The sequence below is a fragment of the Panthera onca genome, chromosome A2 (assembly GCF_046562875.1).
Source record: "Panthera onca isolate mPanOnc1 chromosome A2, mPanOnc1 haplotype 2, whole genome shotgun sequence".
Taxonomy (NCBI): Eukaryota; Metazoa; Chordata; class Mammalia; order Carnivora; family Felidae; genus Panthera; species Panthera onca.
In genome coordinates, this window is record NC_138340.1 from 112,694,717 (window position 1) to 112,717,485 (window position 22,769).

A 22,769-nucleotide genomic window follows, 5' to 3' on the forward strand; every position below is an offset into this window, starting at 1 on the left:
AACTCATGGCATTCTCTTTCTCCTGACATTTTCTGTCACCTTAGCATGGATTTCCTTGTATATTGTTTTTATTTCTTGTTCTGCACCACCAAACTCAAGTACATTTAGGATGACCTTAGACTTCAGCTTACCTGAGAAGTTCCAATTTATACCCATTGCACCAGTGTACTTAATAGTGGCCTCTTGTGTGTTAAAAAGTGTTCTGATGTAGAACATAATTTATACGATCACCCACTGTAAGCTGCAATAATTTTTTCAAAGCTAAGTTGACTGAAGTGTGTGTATATGAATCACAATGAAACATCAGTGATATGACCTCACCAGACCACCCTTCTTGTGATGGCCCATTTCAACACAAATGAGTGTCATCAGTGGCTTCATGATGGTTCTTCTTGTAAATTCCATCATGAACTAGCATTTTCATTTATGCCATCCCAGCCAACTTTAAATTCTGACTCATGATGGGATTGCCCCAAACAGGGCAGGGCAGACAAATGGAATGTGTAGTATTGCCCTAACATTTCTTAACCTGCCTGGCATTGAACATGGCTTTCTCCCCACTTTTGTTCTCCAAAAGTCTTTATGCTAGCATAAAACCCTATTGAGGTCACATGAATTTTTCCTGTGTAATGAGGGAGGTTGAAACTTGTCCTTGAAACATAAAGATTACAATAAAAACCTAATAAACCTGGTTAACAAGAAGAAAAGATTAGTGCTATTTCATAACATTGGCATTACAAGGAAATTCTGCTCAGTAAAAAAATACTCAGCTTTACAGGGGCAAAGAACATTTGCCTAATTGAAACTTGATTTAGATCTGAGCCATAATGAAACATCAAGCGAATCTGGTGGTTTTGCATCTGATAATGGTAGCAATAAAAATGTGACTTCAATTCAGTATCATTCCCTTGACATATTCAGAATTCTTTTAGAAACTACCCTTGCTTTAACATAAATTAGCAGAACTGTACATTATCAGAAAATTAGATGTAAAAAATTTGCCCCTATATGTAGGTTCATTTTTTTTCACATTTGAAAACATCAAGATGAGTTCATCCAGATATGTATCATTAAGTATAATTATATTGCCTTTTATAATAAATAGGTTTTAGAAATGAAGATTTCTTTAATGTAAATAATCAAGAGCTATAAAAGCCTCAGAAATTAAACTACCAGATCAACCTCCACTTAGACTAGCATTTATTCATCACACATTTACTGAGTGTGTATCAGATGCTATACTTGGATTTTGGGGATAGAAAGAAAATATATATAAGCACCTGCCCTCTACAGTCTAGTAGTCTTACTTTTCCAAGGGAAAACAAAATGTATCTCTTCAGAGTGGATGGTCTATGTCATGTAAAGTAATGTTATGCCTAACATTTCTAAAAAAGCATTTACATTAATCCTGCTCAAGTCTTTCTTCTATTATCTTTCAAACCCAGGTGAATTTTCCTCTTACTTCAGAAACAGCTCTGAGAGACAACCCAGAATGGGGGCAGCAACTCCATGGTGCTGTGAGGGGCTGGACCCTCTTTACCTTTGCCATTTAAAAAATTTTTTTTAATTATTTTAATGTTTTTTTTTAATTTATTTTTGAGAGAGACAGAGCACGAGTCGGGGAGGGGCAGAGAAAGAGGGAGAGACAGAATCTGAAGCAGGCTCCAGGTTTCGAGCTGCCAGCACAGAGCCTGACACAGGGCTCAAACTCATGAATCATGAGATCACTACCTGAGCCAAAGTCAGACACTTAAGTGACTGAGCCACCCAGACGCCCCTACCTTTGCCTTTCTTACCCTTGGCTTCCATTAGAAGGGTTCCCTCAGGGCTCAAGATGGCTGCTGCTAGTCTAGACATCCTTTTATAAGACTGGGGCACCATGCCCAGCTGCTCTGAGTTCTGGCCTGTTAACAGTTCACAGTTGCCACGTTGGTGGAAAATTGGCTTCCCTCCATCAAAGAGAGCCACATCGCAGCAATGTGTAAAGGTTAAGCCACCCCAAGTCTCAGCCCTCTCTGGACTGACATCAGTCAATGACTGACTTATGGGAGGGTATAAAAGCCAGACCCACTCCTTACCTCAAAGTGGGACAACTTTGGGGTATCATTTGTGCTCCAAGTTCTGGGTGGAATCAGGCTAAGACCAGAATTTGACTGCAGCGATATCTTTGTGCCTGGCCTTCCTGACCTTACCTTACTTCCCTTCTCAATAAATCACTTTCCAAGAACCTCTAGCTCAGGTTCTTTCTTTGGGGAGCTAATACAATTATTTTTCTCTTATAATGTCCTCATTTCCTCACCTTTTCTCTTGAGTCACAACATACATATTGAACATTATTGAACATATTGAACATACCATGACCTTTTCCTCCAAATATATTTTGAGACTATCAAACCTAATCACTGGAACAGCTAACAGTGAAGTCAAGAAAGAAAGGAATCCAAGCTGATTTTCACCAAATAAAAATATGGGTATATTTTTTAATTGCAAGTAGAAGCAAAATTATTTAGACAAAATGGTTTTTCCCATAAAGATACTCATTTTCATTTCCATGGCTTGAATGCTTGTTTGCTACAAGTTTGAAACAAGCAATATGGTAAAGGCAAAGGAGAGAGAAAAATGCTCTAGGTTGGGTATTATTGCTGCTAGACAATAGTAGTATTTTCTGAATGTATAATTTAGTACCAAATTACAAAGGTTAAAGTGAATTTTTCTACCAATTCTATATGAGTACAGAACTATGAACTATGCATTTGTTGCATAAAAATTATTGCAGTAAGCTGAAGTTCTGGCACAGATGCATTATTTTAATTTTTAATTATATCTGGTTCTTTGTCTATTCAACAGTAAAGTTATGTTTCACATAGCCTAAATGCTAAGTTAAAGAACAAATGCAAAATGTTAATAAGTAATGTGGTTTTGTATTATGTTTATATGAAATCCAAGGGAAAAAAAAAACAAAAAGAAAAATACAAGTACTTGCACTATTTCCTTGCTCCCTCTGTTTTGCAGTACTCCCTTAGTCACTAGCTTCCTCATGATACATCTCTAGCTCTTCAGAGCTTCCTTACTCAGATCTACCAAGAGCTTCCCATGCTTCTGCCTTTTCTTCCATGCCCCTTTACCTAATCTCTCTTAAAATTAAACTGACTTTGGTTTTGTTTCCTGTGCCTGATTTTCAAAGAAGTAGTCTTAACCACCTCTTCCCTCCCTATATTTTTGTAGGGTCATTTAAGAAACAGCACCTCAGTCAAAACTTGGAATAACTAGGTAACAGCAAGTGATTCAAACACTCATCTATTGCTTCATTTTTATTTTTACATCAAATGATAGCGTGCTAAATTTCTGTGCAAAAGAGAACTTTCAATAATCACGTAATATATTTTGAAGACATCTGTAACAATTACATGGCCATGATATACATCTAGAATAAGCAAACTCCAAAGTTCTATTCCAAACTTTATTCTATGTGTGCTCAATTTGTCTGGTTTTGACTGCTATCAAAGTAGAGTATGTATTCATTGTAACAGTGTTTATTTTTTTTTAAGGAAGTAGCTTTAAATAATTATCCAAGTTTAATTTAATTTGTATAGTAAATGCAATTAAGAAAAGGATACTGCCTGGAAAAAAATGCATTTCTACATTCTTCACAAATCATTCTGTCTATTCCTAATAGGAGAATCTAGAATAATTGATTCTGAATTTAAAATACTAAAATCTGTATCAGTTTTAATTGTTGGTTCTTCCAGATAACTTTGGGCATCCTTTAAATTTTGTTGAAATTTTGTGGTGTAGACTGTAGAGCAGAAAAACATTAGAAATGTTTCCTAAAACTTTCACTTTCTCTGATCACTTGACTTACAGAAAGATCCCAATGTAAACATTGAAACTTATGTTCTTTTTTAGTTACTTTTTTGGTCCATTTCCCTTCTCTTCTTACTTCTATAGATTTAACATTCTCAAAATAATATGAATAAACGTATCATCCAAAACAAAGAATACTTAAGTGACAGTCACAAATATGTAGTTTCCTGATTTTTGTGTACTTTATCCTGTTGTTGATGGATATTTATTACACTTTATGACAGACTGTTATAAAGGTCATTTCACATGCGTCAGAAACATTTAATTCTGGGAAATAATTAGAAAAATATTCAGATTAAGTCAAGGTACCCTTTGAAGAATGTGAACAAAATGAAGGTGTTGTAAGAGATTTTCAGTAACCCAGTATAGTTATGCCAAAATTGTATTTGTAACAGATTGGATTGATGTGTGTATATTTGACTAAATTCGCTTTTAAGAATCATCTTAAATAACTAAAATAAAAGCAGTAGCTTTTTATTTTTATATATTAGCTATATTTTTAAAACTGTTAAAGGGGCACCTGGGTGACTCAGTCAGATAAGCATCTGCCTTCGGCTCAGGTCATGATCTCATGGTTTGTGGGTTTGAGCCCCACATTGGGTTCTGTGCTGACAGCTCAGAGTCTGGAGCCTGCTTCGGATTCTGTGTTTCACTCTCTCTCTCTATGCCCCTCCCCTGCTCATGCTCTGTCTCTCTCTCTCTCTCTCTCTCTCTCTCTCTCAAATAAACACTAAGAAAAATTTAAAAATAAGTAAATAAAAATGTGTTCATGACCCAAAGGACTTTCATTTGAAAGATGATTAATTACATTTATGACAAATTTAAAGACATAAAACACCTCCCTTTTCTTTGAAGCTGGATCTAAATATGCATACAATATATGTATACACATATAATAACTTACACATGTAAGTTATTATAACACTAATTATAATAACATTGCAATAAGCCCTTTGCTGAGTGTCTATTATATCCTACACACTATGCGTGGCATGCTTATGCTTGCTCATTTCATCTCATATCAGTATTTTGATATAGGTATAATTAGCTCTGCATTACAGTGGAGGAAATGGAAGCCTCAGAATTTAGGTAACTAGCCTAAGAACACATCGCTGTTGAGTCACAGTGCTATGGAAATTGGGAACTTTATTTCTAGTGACTATTTAGCAATGGTACCTCATCACATCTGTTACCTCTAGTTGTAACATGAGTAAAAGTAAGACTCTCAGCCTATGCTCAGAGATCAAGGAATAGAAATTTTCAGAATGTACACACTTACATGACATTAAATTCTTTACTAATTTCTGTTTTGGTAGCACACTTTTTAATTACATGGGGTTTGTGAGGCAGTTAGGAATAAAGCAAATGAGCACAAAAGAGGGTTCTGAAGATACATGGTATAAAATATGATTCTGCTTCTATTGTCTTTCCTAATTTCCATTAGGATCCACAAAAAAGTGTCTTTAATAAAAACACAATGCTAAAGAATACAGTGCTATGCCACATCACTAGATGGGCAGCTACAACTCTCATAGAGTGGGAAGAAGAACCACTCAAGCACACCCTCTAATAAGGTGTCAGTGGTGAGGACTGCTAGGAAACCTCCACTGGAAAGCAGCCTCCTGTGATGTTGCATCTGTAATGGGGCAGCGAATGGACTGAGTAGACCTAGAGGCTGATGACAAACTGCTTATGTCTGTAAACAGCACTCATGCATTGATGTGTGTTCAGTGTAATATTTCTACTTACATGAAAGTGCCTGGCAGACACACACACACACACACACACACACACACACACACACACACATCCCTTTAGCACACATTGACTAACTGCCTCCCTAGTAGCATGTCCATTCAGTGTAAAGAACTGCTTTAATTGGTGTGATATTTGCATGTTAGGTATTCCCTTAATGTGTATTTAAAATTAAAAAGAAAAATCCTTAAGATTCTGCTTAGCAGAGTGTGTCTGGTTTGTCTTCTCTAAAGTCTCACCATGACACTTTCCGGCAGTTAACATTTGACATTATTCCCATGGAGTTCAATTTATGGCCTTCCTCCAGTTCTGCAGAATCATAAGGCCTATGCCATCCATATCCATTTATGGGATCATTTTACCTATAATTATGTAGACTGAGAAATGTCAACCCTGGAACCTAAGAAGTATTGACAGGACCAAAGTTTGTAGCCCTGTTGGTCATCATTCTTAGGTATCTGAAGTTTGAGAACAGAAGTTGGCACTAGAACTTTTTTAAACAAATGGTCAGAAGGCAGACTGTAAAGAAAACAGATTTTTGCTTGTAAACTCGTTATTTACAACTTGTGTCTTGGAAGTAGGAGACTGACCTGACCTTGAATCTGGGTTAACTTAGGACACAGTCTAACAACTATTAGAAACAAAGACTATAGTCATAGAAGCTTCAGCTTCCCTTCCAACAGAGTGCAATCTTAACTGCCAACGTCCTACCTATTGAGTGAAAGAGCTAGTCAAGTCTGAACTGAAATAGACTTAATTCCACATTCCAGTCAGGTCAAGTTTAAGAGTTAGTGAAGGCTAAGTTAGGTCTGCAAATGTGCTTGATTTCTTTCTGAGAACAAAACTAAGAAGGTTACTTTCTCCTCTGAATACTTCAGAAATAAGCACCTTTTATAGGTTGGCAGGCTAAGCCAGATGGAAGGATTTTAGGCTATGGAGTTTTCATAGTTAGGTGGCCACCCTAGTAGTAAAGGCAGCCCAAACATCAGTTATTTTAGCTAGGCCAGGCTGGGACAGATCAGTAAAGAAGTTCTAGATAATGTTTATTAAAAGCTGGTATAAAGCCAAGGACAAAGGCTGCAAGGGGACACAGAGAGGAGATAATGGAACTGCCGTTAAGTGTTCAGGAAGGACAGTTTTGGCTTAACCTGTTGGTTGTCTGGGGAAATACAGAGGAAGGGTGCTCGCTATTACCCCATTTAGTACCTCTCTGCTATATTTACTCTCTTGGAGTTTCTCTTTTTATCTTCCCACTGCCAAAGCCCACCACATGCCACCTCTAGGTCACAGCAGCTTTAATCCTGTATTGTAGAATGTTGGGGCAAGTTGAGAGAGAAGAAAAAGAAAAACTGATTGGATGGGGACAACCAGAAATTTTGTGGGTTCCATCCCTTTTCAAACTACCACATCCCTGTGTGATTGTATATACACACACAAACACACATGGCCCTCTTTCATTACATTTTTTAAAAAGATAAACACAGAAGAAAAAAAGTGAAATGTCAAAGAGACATACTAGATATCACTGCCTTTATGGAGTCATCCTTAAACATACCCTCTCCCCCCAACCCCTATCCTTCCCTCCAGAGCAGAGAAGCCCCTAACTGTGTGCCCATAGTGCCTTGGTGATATCTCTCGTTGTGCTTATCACATTGTATTTTACTGTTTGCCTATATAGTTATCTCCTCACCCAGACTGTGAACTACTTACAGCTAGAATGTCTGTGTTATTTACTGTATGCCTGTGGGTGAGATGAATAAAATGCTGTGATTTCCAGTGTCCAGTGATTTCATAGTAAAGGCTGGACTGTAGGAAGTATGTGATTATTCCACTAAAAACTCACGGTAAAATAATTTATGACTCATGCTTTATTATATTTTATGTGTTTAAGCTCATAATGATGAGCCTCCTTATAATGATACAAGTAGTTAGTGGCTAGGGGTAAAGGTAAATAGTTTCCAGGCACAGCCACGTTACTAAAATGTCACAGCCAAGTGGGAATCTATGGACAAGTGAATTGGTCACAATCTGGAAGTGATCTAGTAAGAAAAATTACATTGGGTAAACTAAACTCATTCAGGTACTTTGTATCTAAAATGCTGAGTCATGCTGCTACATTTGGTTCTGATATTCATCAAGCCAAAATAATCAATATTAACACAATCAGAATCCCCATTTATTCTATATGTCATCATTTCTCAAGAAATCAAGATCATTTTTCACAAAGTTAATTTACTATAACCCAACATGGATTGACATGTTCAGATTGGGGTCAGTGTATGACTATTTTTACAGGGAAAAATTCTAGTTCCAAAAATGCCTCATTAGTTCAGATAATATGAAATATAGTGAAATTTTAGCACACTAAAAAAATGTGGATCGTCTTTACTATTGTAGTAGAATTCAAGCCAAACCCCAAACCTACCTAAATTACATTTTAATCACCCTACTTTTTTCCAACCTTATAAAACCAAATAGTAACTATCCAGGAAATGTATCTGTTAATTGTTATGTAGTTAACCTTACCCCTTCCCAAAGAAATTATGTATTTTTTAGTGTCATGTACTTAAAACTATTGGTCAGCTTATTTCGGTTTTCAAAATACATTTTGGTTTAGAATTGTATATACTTCTCAATATGAGAGTAACACCTCATTTTATCCTCCATTACAGAAGACAATAGATGTACATCCTCGAATGCAGCTTCCTGCACCAAGTGCCTTGCTCTGGGTCCGGAATGTGGATGGTGTGCTCAAGAGGTGTGCCTTTTTCTTTCTTATTTTCTTTCTTCTTTCTTCCTTTCTCTTCTCTTCTCTTTTCTCTTCTTTTCTCTTTCCCTGTTCTTCACAGTTGACTTCTCTAGGCATGATTTTATTGCCCTAATATTTTGTGCTTTGAAGGTGCATCAGGAAAAAGAAAGACACTGCTGAGCATCAGGAAAATTTTATTTGGTTGTATGCTTAGAAACAGCATATCTGACTAACTATAAAATAACCTTTTCATTAGGAAAATTATGGTAATTTTGAAATGAAGTGCAAGCCATTTTATGTTTTCCATCTGTCCTATAGAGAGAATTGGCAAACACAGATAGTGACTTTTGATAGGTCAGTAGGTTTTGTGTGAAATTCTTGCTACAGCTTGGGGCATTAGGTTATATATCCTAGTTGGATTGTAGTCTTGTACTTGCTTATTAAAGAAAAGCAAGTTAGTTTATAGGGCTGTTTCATTTGTTTTTATTTGAAATACTTAAAGATAAGTTATTTCTCCATTTCATAACATTGTATATCAATTCATTAGTTACTTATGAAAAATGGGATGCTTTTCCTTTGACATGTGACCCTATTTGTGTGATACTGTGTACATTTAAATTCTGTGGAATGGAAAATAAATCAGAAATCTTTTATTGTTCAAAATTAGTGTTTTTATATTCTAACAAGAGAAACGTACCCCAATAACAAACTTCTTAGTAAAACAAATATAATGCATTCCTTCTTTCCTGGCTGTGAAGTTGTTTTGTGAATTTTTTCTTTTGTTGATATTCTTCCATCAGAACTACTTTACATAATAAGTTGCAATGAAGAAGCCATCTATAATCTGGGGTTCTTTTGTGAAATTACAGAGATAACTTTACATTTGTTTATGTAGCTCTTGGGAATTGGAACAAAGAGATATTTAATGACCTTTTGCTTGCTATGAAGATCTCTAGCTTTTGCCTTCTCTGATTTTGCTCAAAAACTGCACCTACCATCATCTTTCCAACCTCTCCTGTTACTACTTGCCTATAACTTATGCATCTCCCAGAAGGAAAAAGAAAGCTGAAAAGTAGCAAAGGATGGTGGACATTACTTTCTTCTAAAGCAAGTCAGTAAAGAGACAGAGGAGGGGTTCACAAAGTAGTCTTAGCCATGTCTGAAAGTGTCTCCTACTGACAACCCAAAGGCTTCTTGGATATACTCTAGCCTTTACCAGTGAGGAATCAGATGTCACTCGAAACTAGGCAGTGCTTCACCAGAACCCATGGAGTGTGGCAATGTCAGAGAGAGGACAATTCCAGAATTTCTATGACAAGTCCCATCACCTCCTATGAGCCAAATGACCAGACAGAACTCACTCTATTCTCTGAGACTACCTTTCCTCATTTCTATAACCATGAGTTTGGAATTTACTTCTAGGTTTTTCTGTCAAGAGTGTTTCATGGCTTTATATTTCCTGACCCTAGGCCAATACTCCATTTTAGATTTTCACTAAGGAAGCCATGAAGTTTGTGTCAACTTGATGTCAGCTGCTCAGAACTTTAGTAAGTGTAGCTTAGAGGAACTCTCAAAAGATGATTAAGAAACCCAGCTGTCAGCCAAATGTAACATGCCAGCCATATAAAATTCCAAGTTCCAGAGAGACCCCTTTATCTGATATCGCCGCTGGCACAGAAAATCTGGAGAGGCTCAGTTATGGGAATAGCAAATGTCAGTCCTGACACAAAAGGAAAGATTTTGAGTATTCAGAGAAATTGGTGGCCAAATGTCAAGAGGTAATCCAAGGAGAAATGTGAGGTGGCTGCCAGAGCACAGGAGGCAAACCCATGTCTGCTGTTGATCAAATATTTCAGAAGAGGATCTCAGAAAACATTTGGAAATCACTTGGCTGTTTGTGTTCCAGAATATCCTTCTGTGTAGTACAGGGTCATCTAATTCATGTGTTGAAAATGCAGGCTCTGAAATGAGGTCAACTTGGGTTCAAATCCCAGGACCATCAGTTTCTAACCATATAAACTTGCATACATTACTCTAACTACTCTGAACCTCAGTTTTCCTTAGCTCTAAAATGGAAATAAAAATTGTACCTATGACATACTATTGTGAGGATTAAATGAAACAGTATGTGACAAGCATTTGTCACAGGCATTGCTTAAGAAATGGAGTTGTTACTAAAAGAACTTGAGTGAGACTCCAAAGCAACTCATTCAGGTTTAGGAAACCAAGAGGACTGTGTTAAGAACACAACTTAGGGGGAAGCAACCAGTGTTAGGACTCAGCTACTAGCCACATCATTAACAGAAGGAGCTGTCCACTCCCTGCAGGCTGACCTGACATCCTTGAGAAGAAGAATACAATGATTAATTTTGAAAGATTACCCACCATTAGACACATATGCAACTGATGTCTTTTATTTCTTAACCAACGAGAGTGGAGGTACGGGGAAAGAATAGGCTTTTGTTTTGTTTTGTTTTGTTTTTCTGTGTTCATGATCAGAATAGTTAAAACTAACAAATTAAGCTTGGTTTGTATAATTTTCAAGGCTGGTCAAAAGTAAAAGATCACTAGAAAATTTGGACAGGGTATATTCAATTTGCCTACATTCTTGTATAGCATGTTAACCTGATGTTCTAGATGTTTTGCCTGCTCTTTCTCTCCATGTTACATAAAAATAATTGTAAAATAATTAGGATGGAAAAGACCTTATCAGTATTGCCTAGTTTAACGCATCAAGCTCCTTTTTAACATATGTAAAAGACTTGATGAGTTTTGAAGAATTCTCTTCTTCTTCTGCATGCTATGTCATACACAGATTGTGATCACATAGTCAGAAGTTCAGAGGGCAGCCTTCGAACATAATTATACTAAAATGCAACACAAAGGTATTCACCGTCAAAAGGAACATGATAGAGTTCTTTCATTTCCGTGCAGATTGCCATGTTTGGAAATCAGAAAGACTCAGAAATAAGAAGAAAAAACTTTTCTTATTTTTTCCACAAATAATTATATTGAATGGATAAAAGTAACAAATGATGAAAAGCTACCTGAGTTAACTTCAAACCTGGGCTTTCATTTACAAATGGGATTTAGATGCAGAAGGAGTATGGTTTTGCTTGTGTATTTCGTGTAGAAAAAATAAAACACAAGCATTAGAAGAAATTAAAATGACACAAAACACCACAAATTAAAAGGGTGTGGTTTCAAATTCTTTTCTTTTATACAAAGTGGAAAGTAGGCCGCAGTGGGCAGGGGCAGCATTCCATTCTTTATTTTGATGTCACGGTCTTTTCTTCCCTTCTCAAACCTAATTGTCAAATTGGCAGTGCTTTTCTAACTCAGTTTTTACAGCAGAGTAAAAACAGCCATGCTGATTCAGACATTGCAAAATAATTGAGACTATTTTGCCTATTTCAGCAAAATGATTTGACATTTAAAGGTCAAATGGCATAGCGTGATGTATAGTTGCAGTGAATTAACCGTACTCCCTTCTTTTCCATTTCTGTGTACACAAATAACAGAATCCCTAGATGAAAAGAAAAATCAGAATTACTTGTATTTTATTTCTTTTCTTGATTTGAAGTCTTGGTGTTTTTACATCTATTAAATGCATGTAGCCCTTTGTCTGTGGCCTGTCATGAACATAGAGGTACCAAGTCTTAAGTACCCTCAATATTGCTCAAACTCTAGGACAGGAAGGATCCTCTCATCTATCTTGGAGCTTTCTGAAGGAAAGTGATACATATGATAGCAATATATGCCATCGTTCTTTGAGCTTAATCTTATATTGAGTACCTCTAAGTTTTATCAATGGACAGAATAAATTTGGATACAAGAAATTAAGGCTTTGGAGGTTTTTAAACATCATAATAAAAATCTGGGTGTATGGTCAATAGCAAAGCAAATTGAATTTTTCTATTCCCATGAAGCCATTTACCAAATGACAGCTGGAAATCTTGATTGAAAAGAATATATCCTCTTAATATATCCTCTTAATATCTCTTAATATACTTATATTACAAGGGTGCTTCACACTCTAATTCAGGATCAGTACTGTAAATATCAGTACAGTAAATATTTTTTAAGTTTTATGGGCCACATACTGTTTCTCTTGTATGTTCTTTTTTAATTACTTAACAGCATTTTTTTAAAAGGTAGAATGCATTTTTTTTAGCACTCAAGGAATACAAAAACAGGGCATGGATTATTGTATTTGTACCACCATGCCTAGTTTTTGAACCCCTGTTCTAAATTAAGAGAGGAATTAAAATCTTTGTGTGAATGTTTTTATATTGCCTATCACCATCCCATCTAATACCAGTGCCATGGATGTTACTATTCATAATTAGTGATCTAATATTCAACTAATAGTGAACTTGATAATTCCTTCTTCCATAACCCTTTGAAATTCTATGCTTCCCCTAAATCTAATGCCTATAATAATCACATTTACTTGTTTAATGGCTGGATTCATCAATGGCCTATTGACTCTTTGACAAGGTCTCTGTCTTCTTCCATTCTGTATCCTTAGCACCTAAAAATTACTCACCCTGTGTAAGTATTCAATCTGTATTCTTTGATTGAATGATTAATTGGAAACCCAATTCCCTGGATCAGCTGAACTAAAGGAGGAATGACTGAATGTCAGATCATAATAGCCACTGCCAGTAAAATCACTGAGCAAATAATCTAGCTACTGTGTAAGCAAATGTTCCAAATAATTCAGGCCAACATTATATATAATAAAATATATTTCTATACTTTTTAATACATTTCCTGTTCTTAGGGGAAAACATGAATGGTTACATGAAAAATAAAAATATCAAATTTTTTCTCAGGATAAGTTAAATTTTAAGCTTGTTCCACTAATTCCAAGTTTCTTGGATGGCTATTGAATAAAGATCAACTAACCAATGCTGAATGGTAATAAAAGTTCTAGATTCACTTGCAAATCCAGTATAATTTTAGCTCCAATTTTCTATCTTCCAGCCTCCTTATGAACATCTTTCTTGGTTTATTAAATTATTTATAGGCTATTGTGTGTCTAAGATGGGGGATTTCGTGGTCTAAGAAATATACATCTCCAGTTCATCCTTTTGTGAATTTTCAGTACCTTACATTGGGCATGCGACTCCTGAGGACCCTCTCTCATATTCCGAACATAAAAATTTATAATGCATACACCAATTGGGTTATTTGAGAACTGAGACTTACATTTGGAATGAATGAATGGTCTATTTTGGATAAATTTTCTTTTGAAGCAGTCTTTCCAATGTAAAATATTTAGAAAGAATTAAGTTGGAATGATTTTACAGTGATCAGTTAACAATATTTAAAGTACTTGGTTTAAATCTCCTCTTTAATATTCATTTTCTTCTTTTTAGATAAGATTTAGGAATTAAAGCTTTATTTAAGACAAATTTTTTTAGTATTCTTTTTGGAAACAAGCAGATATTTTGAATAGTTGCATAAGTTTTGTGACATTGGAAGATGGCTTCTTTACAATATTTGCTGTGTGGTTTTCTTTGGTTATAATTGAGACGGTATGCACTGAAAACATCAGTGATTTTCCTTCTTTTAAACAGGATTTCATTTCAGGTGGATCAAGAAGTGAACGTTGTGATATTATTTCCAATTTAATAAGCAAAGGCTGCTCAATTGATTCGATAGAATACCCATCTGTGCATGTAATACCAAGTGAAAATGAAATGAATACGCAGGTGACACCAGGAGAAGTGTTGATCCAGCTGCGTCCAGGTTTGGTGATTTTCAAATAAATCTTGATGATTCAGACTTTAAATTACATTTAGCTTTATTTGCTTATATTTAATATTTTGTGAAAGGCAATATTATTGTAGTAGAAATAACAGTGGGCTCAGAAAAAAGAAATCAGAATTCTGATCTTTTTTTGTGCCTACAGCTAGCTAGCTGTGTGGCCTCGGACACTCTGCAAACCTGACCACATTATAGTATAATTATGTGTTTCCAGACTTGATCACATTGTAGTGTAATTGTGTTCCAATTCCATTGCCAGCTCTTGAAGAAAGAGAACATGTTTTATTCCCCTTTTTCTCCAAAGCCTCACAGAGTGCTGGCTTTTAGTAAGCACTCTGTAAGTATATGTTGACTTGATTAGTTGATTAATTAATTAGTAAGAGATGTAAATTAAGCTAAGTCCTTAGAGCCTTTGCGATAAACTTTTAAACACAAAACTACAATTCATAATTATCATAATTGAGCTGCTTTGTGATGGCTCCTGAGAGTAACACATAGTTCTCCTATACCTCTCTTATACTTGCCATTTCATCACATTGTATTACACAGTTTGGCACATGTAGTAGGCCACCGGAAATTATTCATTTTCTTCCACTGCTAGAAAATCCCAGTGTACAAGCTACATATGACAAGGTAATTTCAGGTACATAGGTATGCATCAGTCAATTAGATGCATTTAGATTTAAGCAGTATGCAATTGCCTTTAAGTCTTCATTATTTCATTCTGGGTGGTCTTGTCCTGGCATTAAATTTTTAAATAACCATTATTGATACATGACCTCCCTTTTCCAAAGCTGAGCTATTTCTCCAGATTCTTCAATTACCAGAAAAACAAAGTCTATTTCTTTCTTGGCGTCAGGCATATTCCCAGCTTCCAATTAAAACTATGCTCTTCACCATATAAAACAATTATACAGCCTAGTATGGACATATACAAGCAACAGTTGGAAAGGGATACACAAAAATGAAGGTAATTAGGTTGGTAAGATTATGCCATTCACCATCTTCTATTGCTACCATAACAAAATTGTGTACACTAGGGGACGTAAATGACAGAAATTTATTTTCTCACAGTCCTGGAAGTTAGAAAGTACAAGATCAAGGTACTGGCTGATTTCGTTCCTGGGGAGGGAGAAAAAGAGACACACAGAGAGAAGAAGATGGAGATGAAGGTCTCTGGTGTCTCTTCCCATAAGGGCACTAATCTCATTACGAGGGCCCCACCCTCATTACCTCATCGAAACCTAATTATCTCCAAAGGCTCCATCTCCAAACAACATCACATTATGGTTTAGGGATTCAACATGTAAATTTGGAGGGAACACAAATTGGTCCATAGCTCTTGATATATAAAATAACATTTTCAAAGGCCATGGAGTAATTTTAGATATTAGTCATATTTTAGGCAAGAATATTTAATTCCAAAAAGCGAAAAATATTTTTATAGGTCAATATGTGTGTACATTGTGCTATAATATTTGAAGTCAGTATAAGAGAATAAACAAATATTAAATAACAAAGAAAAGTTTCTCCTAAATAAAGTCTGTCTCCAAGAATAAATCAAAACTCTAGTCATAGACCATTTAATAATAACAATAACAACAACTGACATCAAAATACATGGGATGTTGGGCACCTAGGTGGCTCAGTTGGTTAAGCATCCAACTTCGGCTCAGGTCATGATCTCACAGTTTGAGTTCGAGCCCCACGTCGGGCTCTATGCTGTCAGCTCAGAGCCTGGAGCCTGCTTCCAATTCTGTGTCTCCTTCTCTCTCTGCCCCTCCCCCACTTGTGCTCTGTCTCTCTCTGTCTCTCAAAAATAAATGTAAAAAAAAAATTAAAAAAAATACATGGGATGTGAATAAAGTTGCTCCCAGAAAAATTAAGATCTTTAAATGCTTTTATTATTAAAGAAGAATGAACAAAAATTAACTAAGCATCCAAATTAAGATACAGGAGTAAAAAAAGGCCATAAGGAAAACAAGGGGAAGGAATTAATAAGTTAAGAAAAAAAATTAACAAAATGAAAGAGAGAAATAAAAAAAGAAAATGAATGTATAAATCCAAGAGCTAGTTCTTTTTAAAGTCCAATAAATAGACAAATTGCTGGCATAGCTAATTAAGAAAAGAAGAAAAGAAGTAAATAACCCAGTTATATACATCATAGCCAGAGAAACAAATATTAAGGGAAAAAAGCCATTAAGAAAAAATTAATCACAAAAATCTGTGGTAAAATGTATAAATCTTAATAATATAGGTAATTTTAAGGAACATATGCATGACTAATATTGACTCAAGAAGGAGTGAGCCCTAAGAAACCTAATAAAAGATCAAAGAAATTAATAACATTATAAAATTATAAAATACTCACATTAGGTCTAAATGTTTTCTTCAGAATAAATGATTTAATGTTCACCCAAACATTAGGAAATGCATTATCCCTGTACTACATAAACTCTTCCATTAGTTTTAGAAAAGCCCTAGAAGCTACTCAGTTTGTACAAGGTTAGCATAACCCTAGTATTAAACCCTTAACATATTAGGAAATCACATTAAACCATATGTGATAAGAAAAACAATGCCAAAAGGAAAAAATACATGTTTTGTTATCTCAACAGATGCTGAAAAATTATACAATAAAATTTAGTGTCTATTCTGCCAAAATAAAAATTTAAGAATAGTTCCTTAATATATATTAAAATCCTTCTGGAAGTTTTATGTAAAAGCAGTTAGACAAGAAAACCAAATATGAGTTATAAATATTTTTAGAAGATAAAGCAAAATTATCATCATATGTCTATCTCATAAATCCAAGCAAATCAACCAAAAATAATTTTTAAAATAGAAAACAAAAAATAGGGGCACCTAGCTGGCTCAGTCCACAAAGCATTCAACTCTTGATCAGGGCCATGAGTTTGAGCTCCACCTTGGACCTAGAGTTTACTTAAAAAAAAAAATGAATAAAAAAAAATACCTCAGCCTTTGTTATATAAATAAGGTATGCATATTAAAATAAATATATAAATATGCACATTAATTAATTAATTAAATGGCAGGTTTTTTAAAATATTCAAATCAATGGATTTCTTACATAATATTAAATATAATTTAAAAAAGGATAAATTCCTAGCAGCAACCTAAAACACAAACTGTCTAGGGATAAACTTTAAAAAGAAAATGTATAAGATCCACTGTGCTACCTAGAAGATATGAATAAATGCAGAAGAATTTTATGTTGCTGATTAGGAAGACAATATTATGGCAGAAAGAGTTAAGATGCCAGAGTAGTAAGGGGATCCTGGGCTTCTCTCTTCTCTTGAACACAGCTAGATCAACATCAAACCATTTTGGATACCTAGGAAATTGATCTGAGGATTAACAGAACAATCTTCGTAATTTGAGAGAAAGAACGTGGCAGCTTCTCTTAACAAGCAAACCAAAACACACCTAGGATCTAGGACCTAAGGAATTATTTTTAATTTTTTAATTTTTATTTCATTCTATTATTACTGTTGTTGTTTCTTCCTCCAAAATGACAAGATGGAGGAATTCCCCTCAAAAGAAAGAACAGGAAGAAATTATGACCAGAGATTTAATCAATGCAAATGTAAGTAAGGTGTCAGAACTAGAATTTAAAACAATGATTTTAAGGATAGTAGCTGGGGTTGAAAAAAGCATAGAAGACACCAGAGAGTCCCTTCCTGCAGAGATAAAAGAACTAAAATCTAGTCAGGCCAAAATTAAAAATACTATAACCAAGATGCAAACCCAAATGGAGGCCATAAAAATGAGGATGGATAAGGCAGAGGAGTGAGAGAACAATAGAGAAGATAAAATTATGCAAAATAATGAAGCTCAAACAAGAGGGAAGCAAAGATCAGGGATCATGAAGACAGACTTAGGAAACTCAGTGATTTATTAAAATGTAATAACATTTGTATCACAGGAATCCCAGAAGACAAAAAGAGAGAAAAAGGGGCAAAAGTTTATGTGAGTAAATTATTGCTGAAACCTTCTGTAATTTGGGGAGGGTGACAGACATCAAAAGTCAAGAAGCACAGAGAACTCTCATTAAATGCAACAAAAGCTCATTATCTCTAATACATATCATAGCCAAATTCACAAAATACACAGACAAGGAAAGAATCCTGAAAGCAGCAAGGGGGAAAAAAAAAGCCCTTAACCTACAGGGGAAGACAGATCAGGTTTGCAACAGATCTGTCCACAGAAACATGGCAGGCCAGAAAGGAGTTGCAAAAGATATTCAGTGTGCAGAATGTGAAAAAATATGCAGCCAAGAACACTCTATCCAGCAAGGCCATCATTCAGAATAGGAGAAATAAAAAGGTCCCAGACAAACAAAAACTAAAAGAGTTTGTGACCACTAAACCAGAACTACGATAAATTTTAAGGGGAACTCTGAGTGGAGGAAAAAAAAAAAGCAACAAAGACTAGAAAGGACCATAGAGCATCACCAGAAATATCAACTCCATAGGTAACACAATGGTACTAAATTCATATATTTCAATACTTACTCTGAATGAAAATGGATTAAATGCTCCAATCAAAAGACATAGGGTATCAGAATAGTTAAAAAAAGAAGATCTGTCTTTATGCTGCCTGTAAGAGACTCATTTTAGACCTAAAGACACCTGCAGATTCAAAGTGAGGGGATGGAGAACCATCTGTCATGCTAATGGACATCAACAGAAAGCTGGAGTAGCCATACTTATATCCGACAAACTAGATTTTAAAACAAAAGACTGTAACAAGAGATGAAGAAAGGCATTATATCGTAATTCACGGTCTATCCATCAAGAAGATCTAACAGTTGTAAATATTTATGCCCCCAACTTGAAGGAAACCAAATATATAAACCAATTAATAACAAACATAAACACACTGATAATAATCCAATAATAGTGTGGGACTTTAACACCCCACTCACAGCAATGGATAGAACATTGAAGTAGAAAATCAACAAGGAAGCAATGGCTTTGAATAACACACTGGACTTAACGAATGGACTTAACAAATATATTCAGAACATTTCATCTAAAGCAGAATACACATTCTTCTTGAGTGCACATGGAACATTCTCCAGAATAGATCGCACACTGTGTCATAAATCAACCCTCAACAAGTACAAAAAGACAGAGATCATACCATGCATGTTTTCAGATCACAGCACTATAAAATTTGAAGTCGACCACCAGAAAAATTTGGAAAGCCCTCAAATATATGAGGTTAAAGAACATCTACTAAAGAATGAATGAGTTAACCAGGAAATTAAAGAAGAAATAAAAAAAAATACATGGAAGCCAATGAAAATGAAAATACGACAGTCTAAACCCTTTGGAATGCAGCAAAGGCAGTCCTAAGAGGGAAGTATATTGCAATTCAGATGACATGATACTCTATGTAGAAAACCTGAAACCAAAATTTTCCAGAAATGTCCCAAATACATAGCCTAACCTTAGGCTATGTAAAACTAGAAAAACAGACAAAAATAAAAACAAAAAACTATCAAATAAAGTCGAAAGCCAGCAGAGGAAGGGGAATAATAAAGATCAGAGCAGAAATAAATGATATAGAAGGAAAAAAAACCACAACAGAACAGATCAATGAAACTAAGAGCTGGTTCTTTGAAAAAATAAACAAAATTAATAAACCCCTGGAAAGACTTATCAAAATGAAAGAGAAAGAACCCAAATAGATAAAATCACAAATGAAAGAGGAGAGATCACAACCAACACCACAGAAATACAATTAGAATACTTTGAAAAATTACATGCCAACAAACTGGAAAATGTAGAAGAAATGGAAAAATTCCCAAATACTCACAAACTACCAAAAATGAAAACTGGAAGAAACAGAAAAACTGGAACAGAACCATAACTAAAAAATGAGAATGATTCAGTAATAAAAAAATCTCTCAACAAACAAGAGTCCAGGGCCAAATGGCTTCCCAAGGGAATTCTACCAGACTTTTAAAGAAGAGTTAATACCTATTCTTCTCATAATGTTTCAAAAGATAGAAATAGAAAGGAAACCTCCAAACCCATTCTATGAAGCCACCATTACCTTGATTCCAAAACCAGACAAAGACTCCACTAAAAAGGAGACTTATAGGCCAAAATGAATAAGGATGCAAAAATTCTCAACAAGATACTAGCAAAATGAATTCAACAGTACATTAAAATAATTATTCACCATGATCAAGAGGGATTTATTCCTGGGCTGCAGGACTAGTTCAATATTCACAAATCAGTCAAGGTGATACATCACATTAATAAAAGAAAGGATAAGAACCATATGATCCTGTCAATAGATGCAGAAAAAGTATTTAAGTGTTCTTGATATAAACCCTAAACAAAGTAGGGATAGATGAAACATACCTCAACGTCATAAAGGCCATATACTAAAGACCCACAGCTAATATCATCCACAATGGGAAAAACAGATCCTTTCCCCTATGGTCAGGAACAAGACAGGGATGTCCACTCTCACCACTACTATTTAATACAGTACTGGAAGTTGTAACCTTTGCAATCAGACAACAAAAAGAAATAAAAGTATCCAAATCCACCAGGGAAAAGTCAAACTTTCACTATTTGCAGATGACATGATAACTCTATGTAGAAAATCTGAAACCAAAAATTTGCTAGAACTAATACATGAATTGAGCAAAGCTGCAGGATATAAAATCAACATGCAGAAACCTGTTGCATTTCTATACACCAATAAAGAAGCAGCAGAAAAAGAAATCAAGGAATAGATCCCATTTGCAAATGTACCAAAAACAATAAGATACCCAGAAATAAACCTAGCTAAAAAGATAAAAGATTTGTACTCCGAAAACTACAAGAACACTTATGAAAGAAATTGAAGAGTACATAAAGAAATGGAAAGCATTTCATGCTCATGGATTGGAAGAACAAACATTGTTAAAATGTCTGTACTACTCAAATCAATCTACACATTAAATACAATCACTATCAAAATACTAGCAGCATTTTTCACAGAGCTAGAACAAACAATCCTAAAATTTGTATGGAACCACAAAAGACCCTGAATAACCAAAGCAATCCTAAAAAAGAAAAACAAAACTGGAGGCATCACTATTCCAGATTTCAAGCTATAATACAAAGTAATAGTCATCAAAACAGTATAGTACTGGCACAAAAACAGATACATAGATCAATGGAGCAAAGAAGAAAACCCAGAAGTGGACCCACAACTACATGGTCAACTCATCTTCAACAAAGCAGGAAAGAATATCCAATGGAAAAAAGAGTCTCTTCAACAAATGGTGTTGGGAAAACTAGAGGGCAACATGCAGAAGAATGAAATTGGATCACTTTCTTACACCATACTCAAAAATTAAATCGATGAAAGACTTAAATGTGAGACGAGAAGCCATCAAAATCTTACAGGAGAACACAGGCAGCAACCACTTTGACATCAGCCAGAGCTACTTCTTATTAGGCACATTGCTGAAGGCAAGGGAAACAAAAGCAAACATGAACTATTGGGACTTCAGCAAGAAAAAAAATTCTGCACAGCGAAGGAAACAGTGAACAAAACTAAAAGGAAGCCTATTGAACGGGAGAAGATATTTGCAAATGATATGTCTGAAAAAGGGTTCGCATCCAAAATCTATAAAGAACTTAACAAACTCAACACCCAAAAAACAAATAATCCAGTTAAGAACTGTGCAAAAGACATGAATAGACACTTTTCCAAAGAAATGGCCAACAGATACATGAAAAGATGCTTAACATCACTCATCATCAGAGAAATACAAATCAAAATCACAATGAGATACTATCTACACCTTTCAGAAAGGCTAAAATTAACAACACAAGAAACAACAGGTGTTGGTGAGGGTGTGGAGAAAGGGGAACCCTCTTACACTGTTGGTAGGAATGCAAAGTGGTACAGCCACTCTGGAGAGCAGTATGGAGGTTCCTCAAAAAACCAGATATAGAACAACCTTACAGTCTAGCAATTGCACTATTAGGTATTTACCCCCAAAATACAAAAATATAGATTTGAAGCAGTACTCAAACCCCAATGTTTATAGCAACATTATCAACAATAACCAAACTATGGAGAAAACCCAAATGTCCATTGACTGATGAATGGATAAAGAAGATGTGGTGGTAAATATATATATATAGAGAGAGAGGGAGAGAGAGAGAGGGAGGAATATTACTCAGCCATCAAAAAGAATAAAATCTCCCCATTTGCAAGGATGTGGATAGAGCTAGAATGTGTTACACTAAACGAAATAAGTCAATCAAGAAGGACAAATTCCATATGATTTCATTCCTATGTGGAATTTAAGAAACAAACAGATGAACATATGGGGGGCAGAGAGAATAGAGGGAAACAAACCACAAGAGACTCCTAATGATAGAGAACAAACTGTGGTTTCATGGAGGGAAGTGGCTGGGAGATGGGCTAGATGGGTGATGGCTACTAAGGAGAGCACTTGTGATGAGCACTGGGTGGACTGCATTCTACTTCTCAAACTAATATTGCCCTGTAAGTTAACTAAAATTTAAATTAAAAAAAAAGGAAGACAATATTACAGCAATGGCAGTTTTCTATAAACATACTC

At 35.2% G+C, this 22,769-nt stretch overlaps 1 protein-coding gene across 1 annotated transcript in view; it reads left to right on the top strand.

Moving 5' to 3' along the window:
* ITGB8 (integrin subunit beta 8) overlaps positions 1-22,769 on the top strand; it is an 83,511-nt gene that overhangs the window by 17,653 nt on the left and 43,089 nt on the right. The window contains exons 2-3 of the mRNA XM_060632672.3: positions 8,292-8,377; positions 13,954-14,125. Of these exons, the coding sequence (XP_060488655.1) occupies positions 8,292-8,377; positions 13,954-14,125 (258 nt within the window). The remainder of the gene's footprint in view (positions 1-8,291; positions 8,378-13,953; positions 14,126-22,769) is intronic.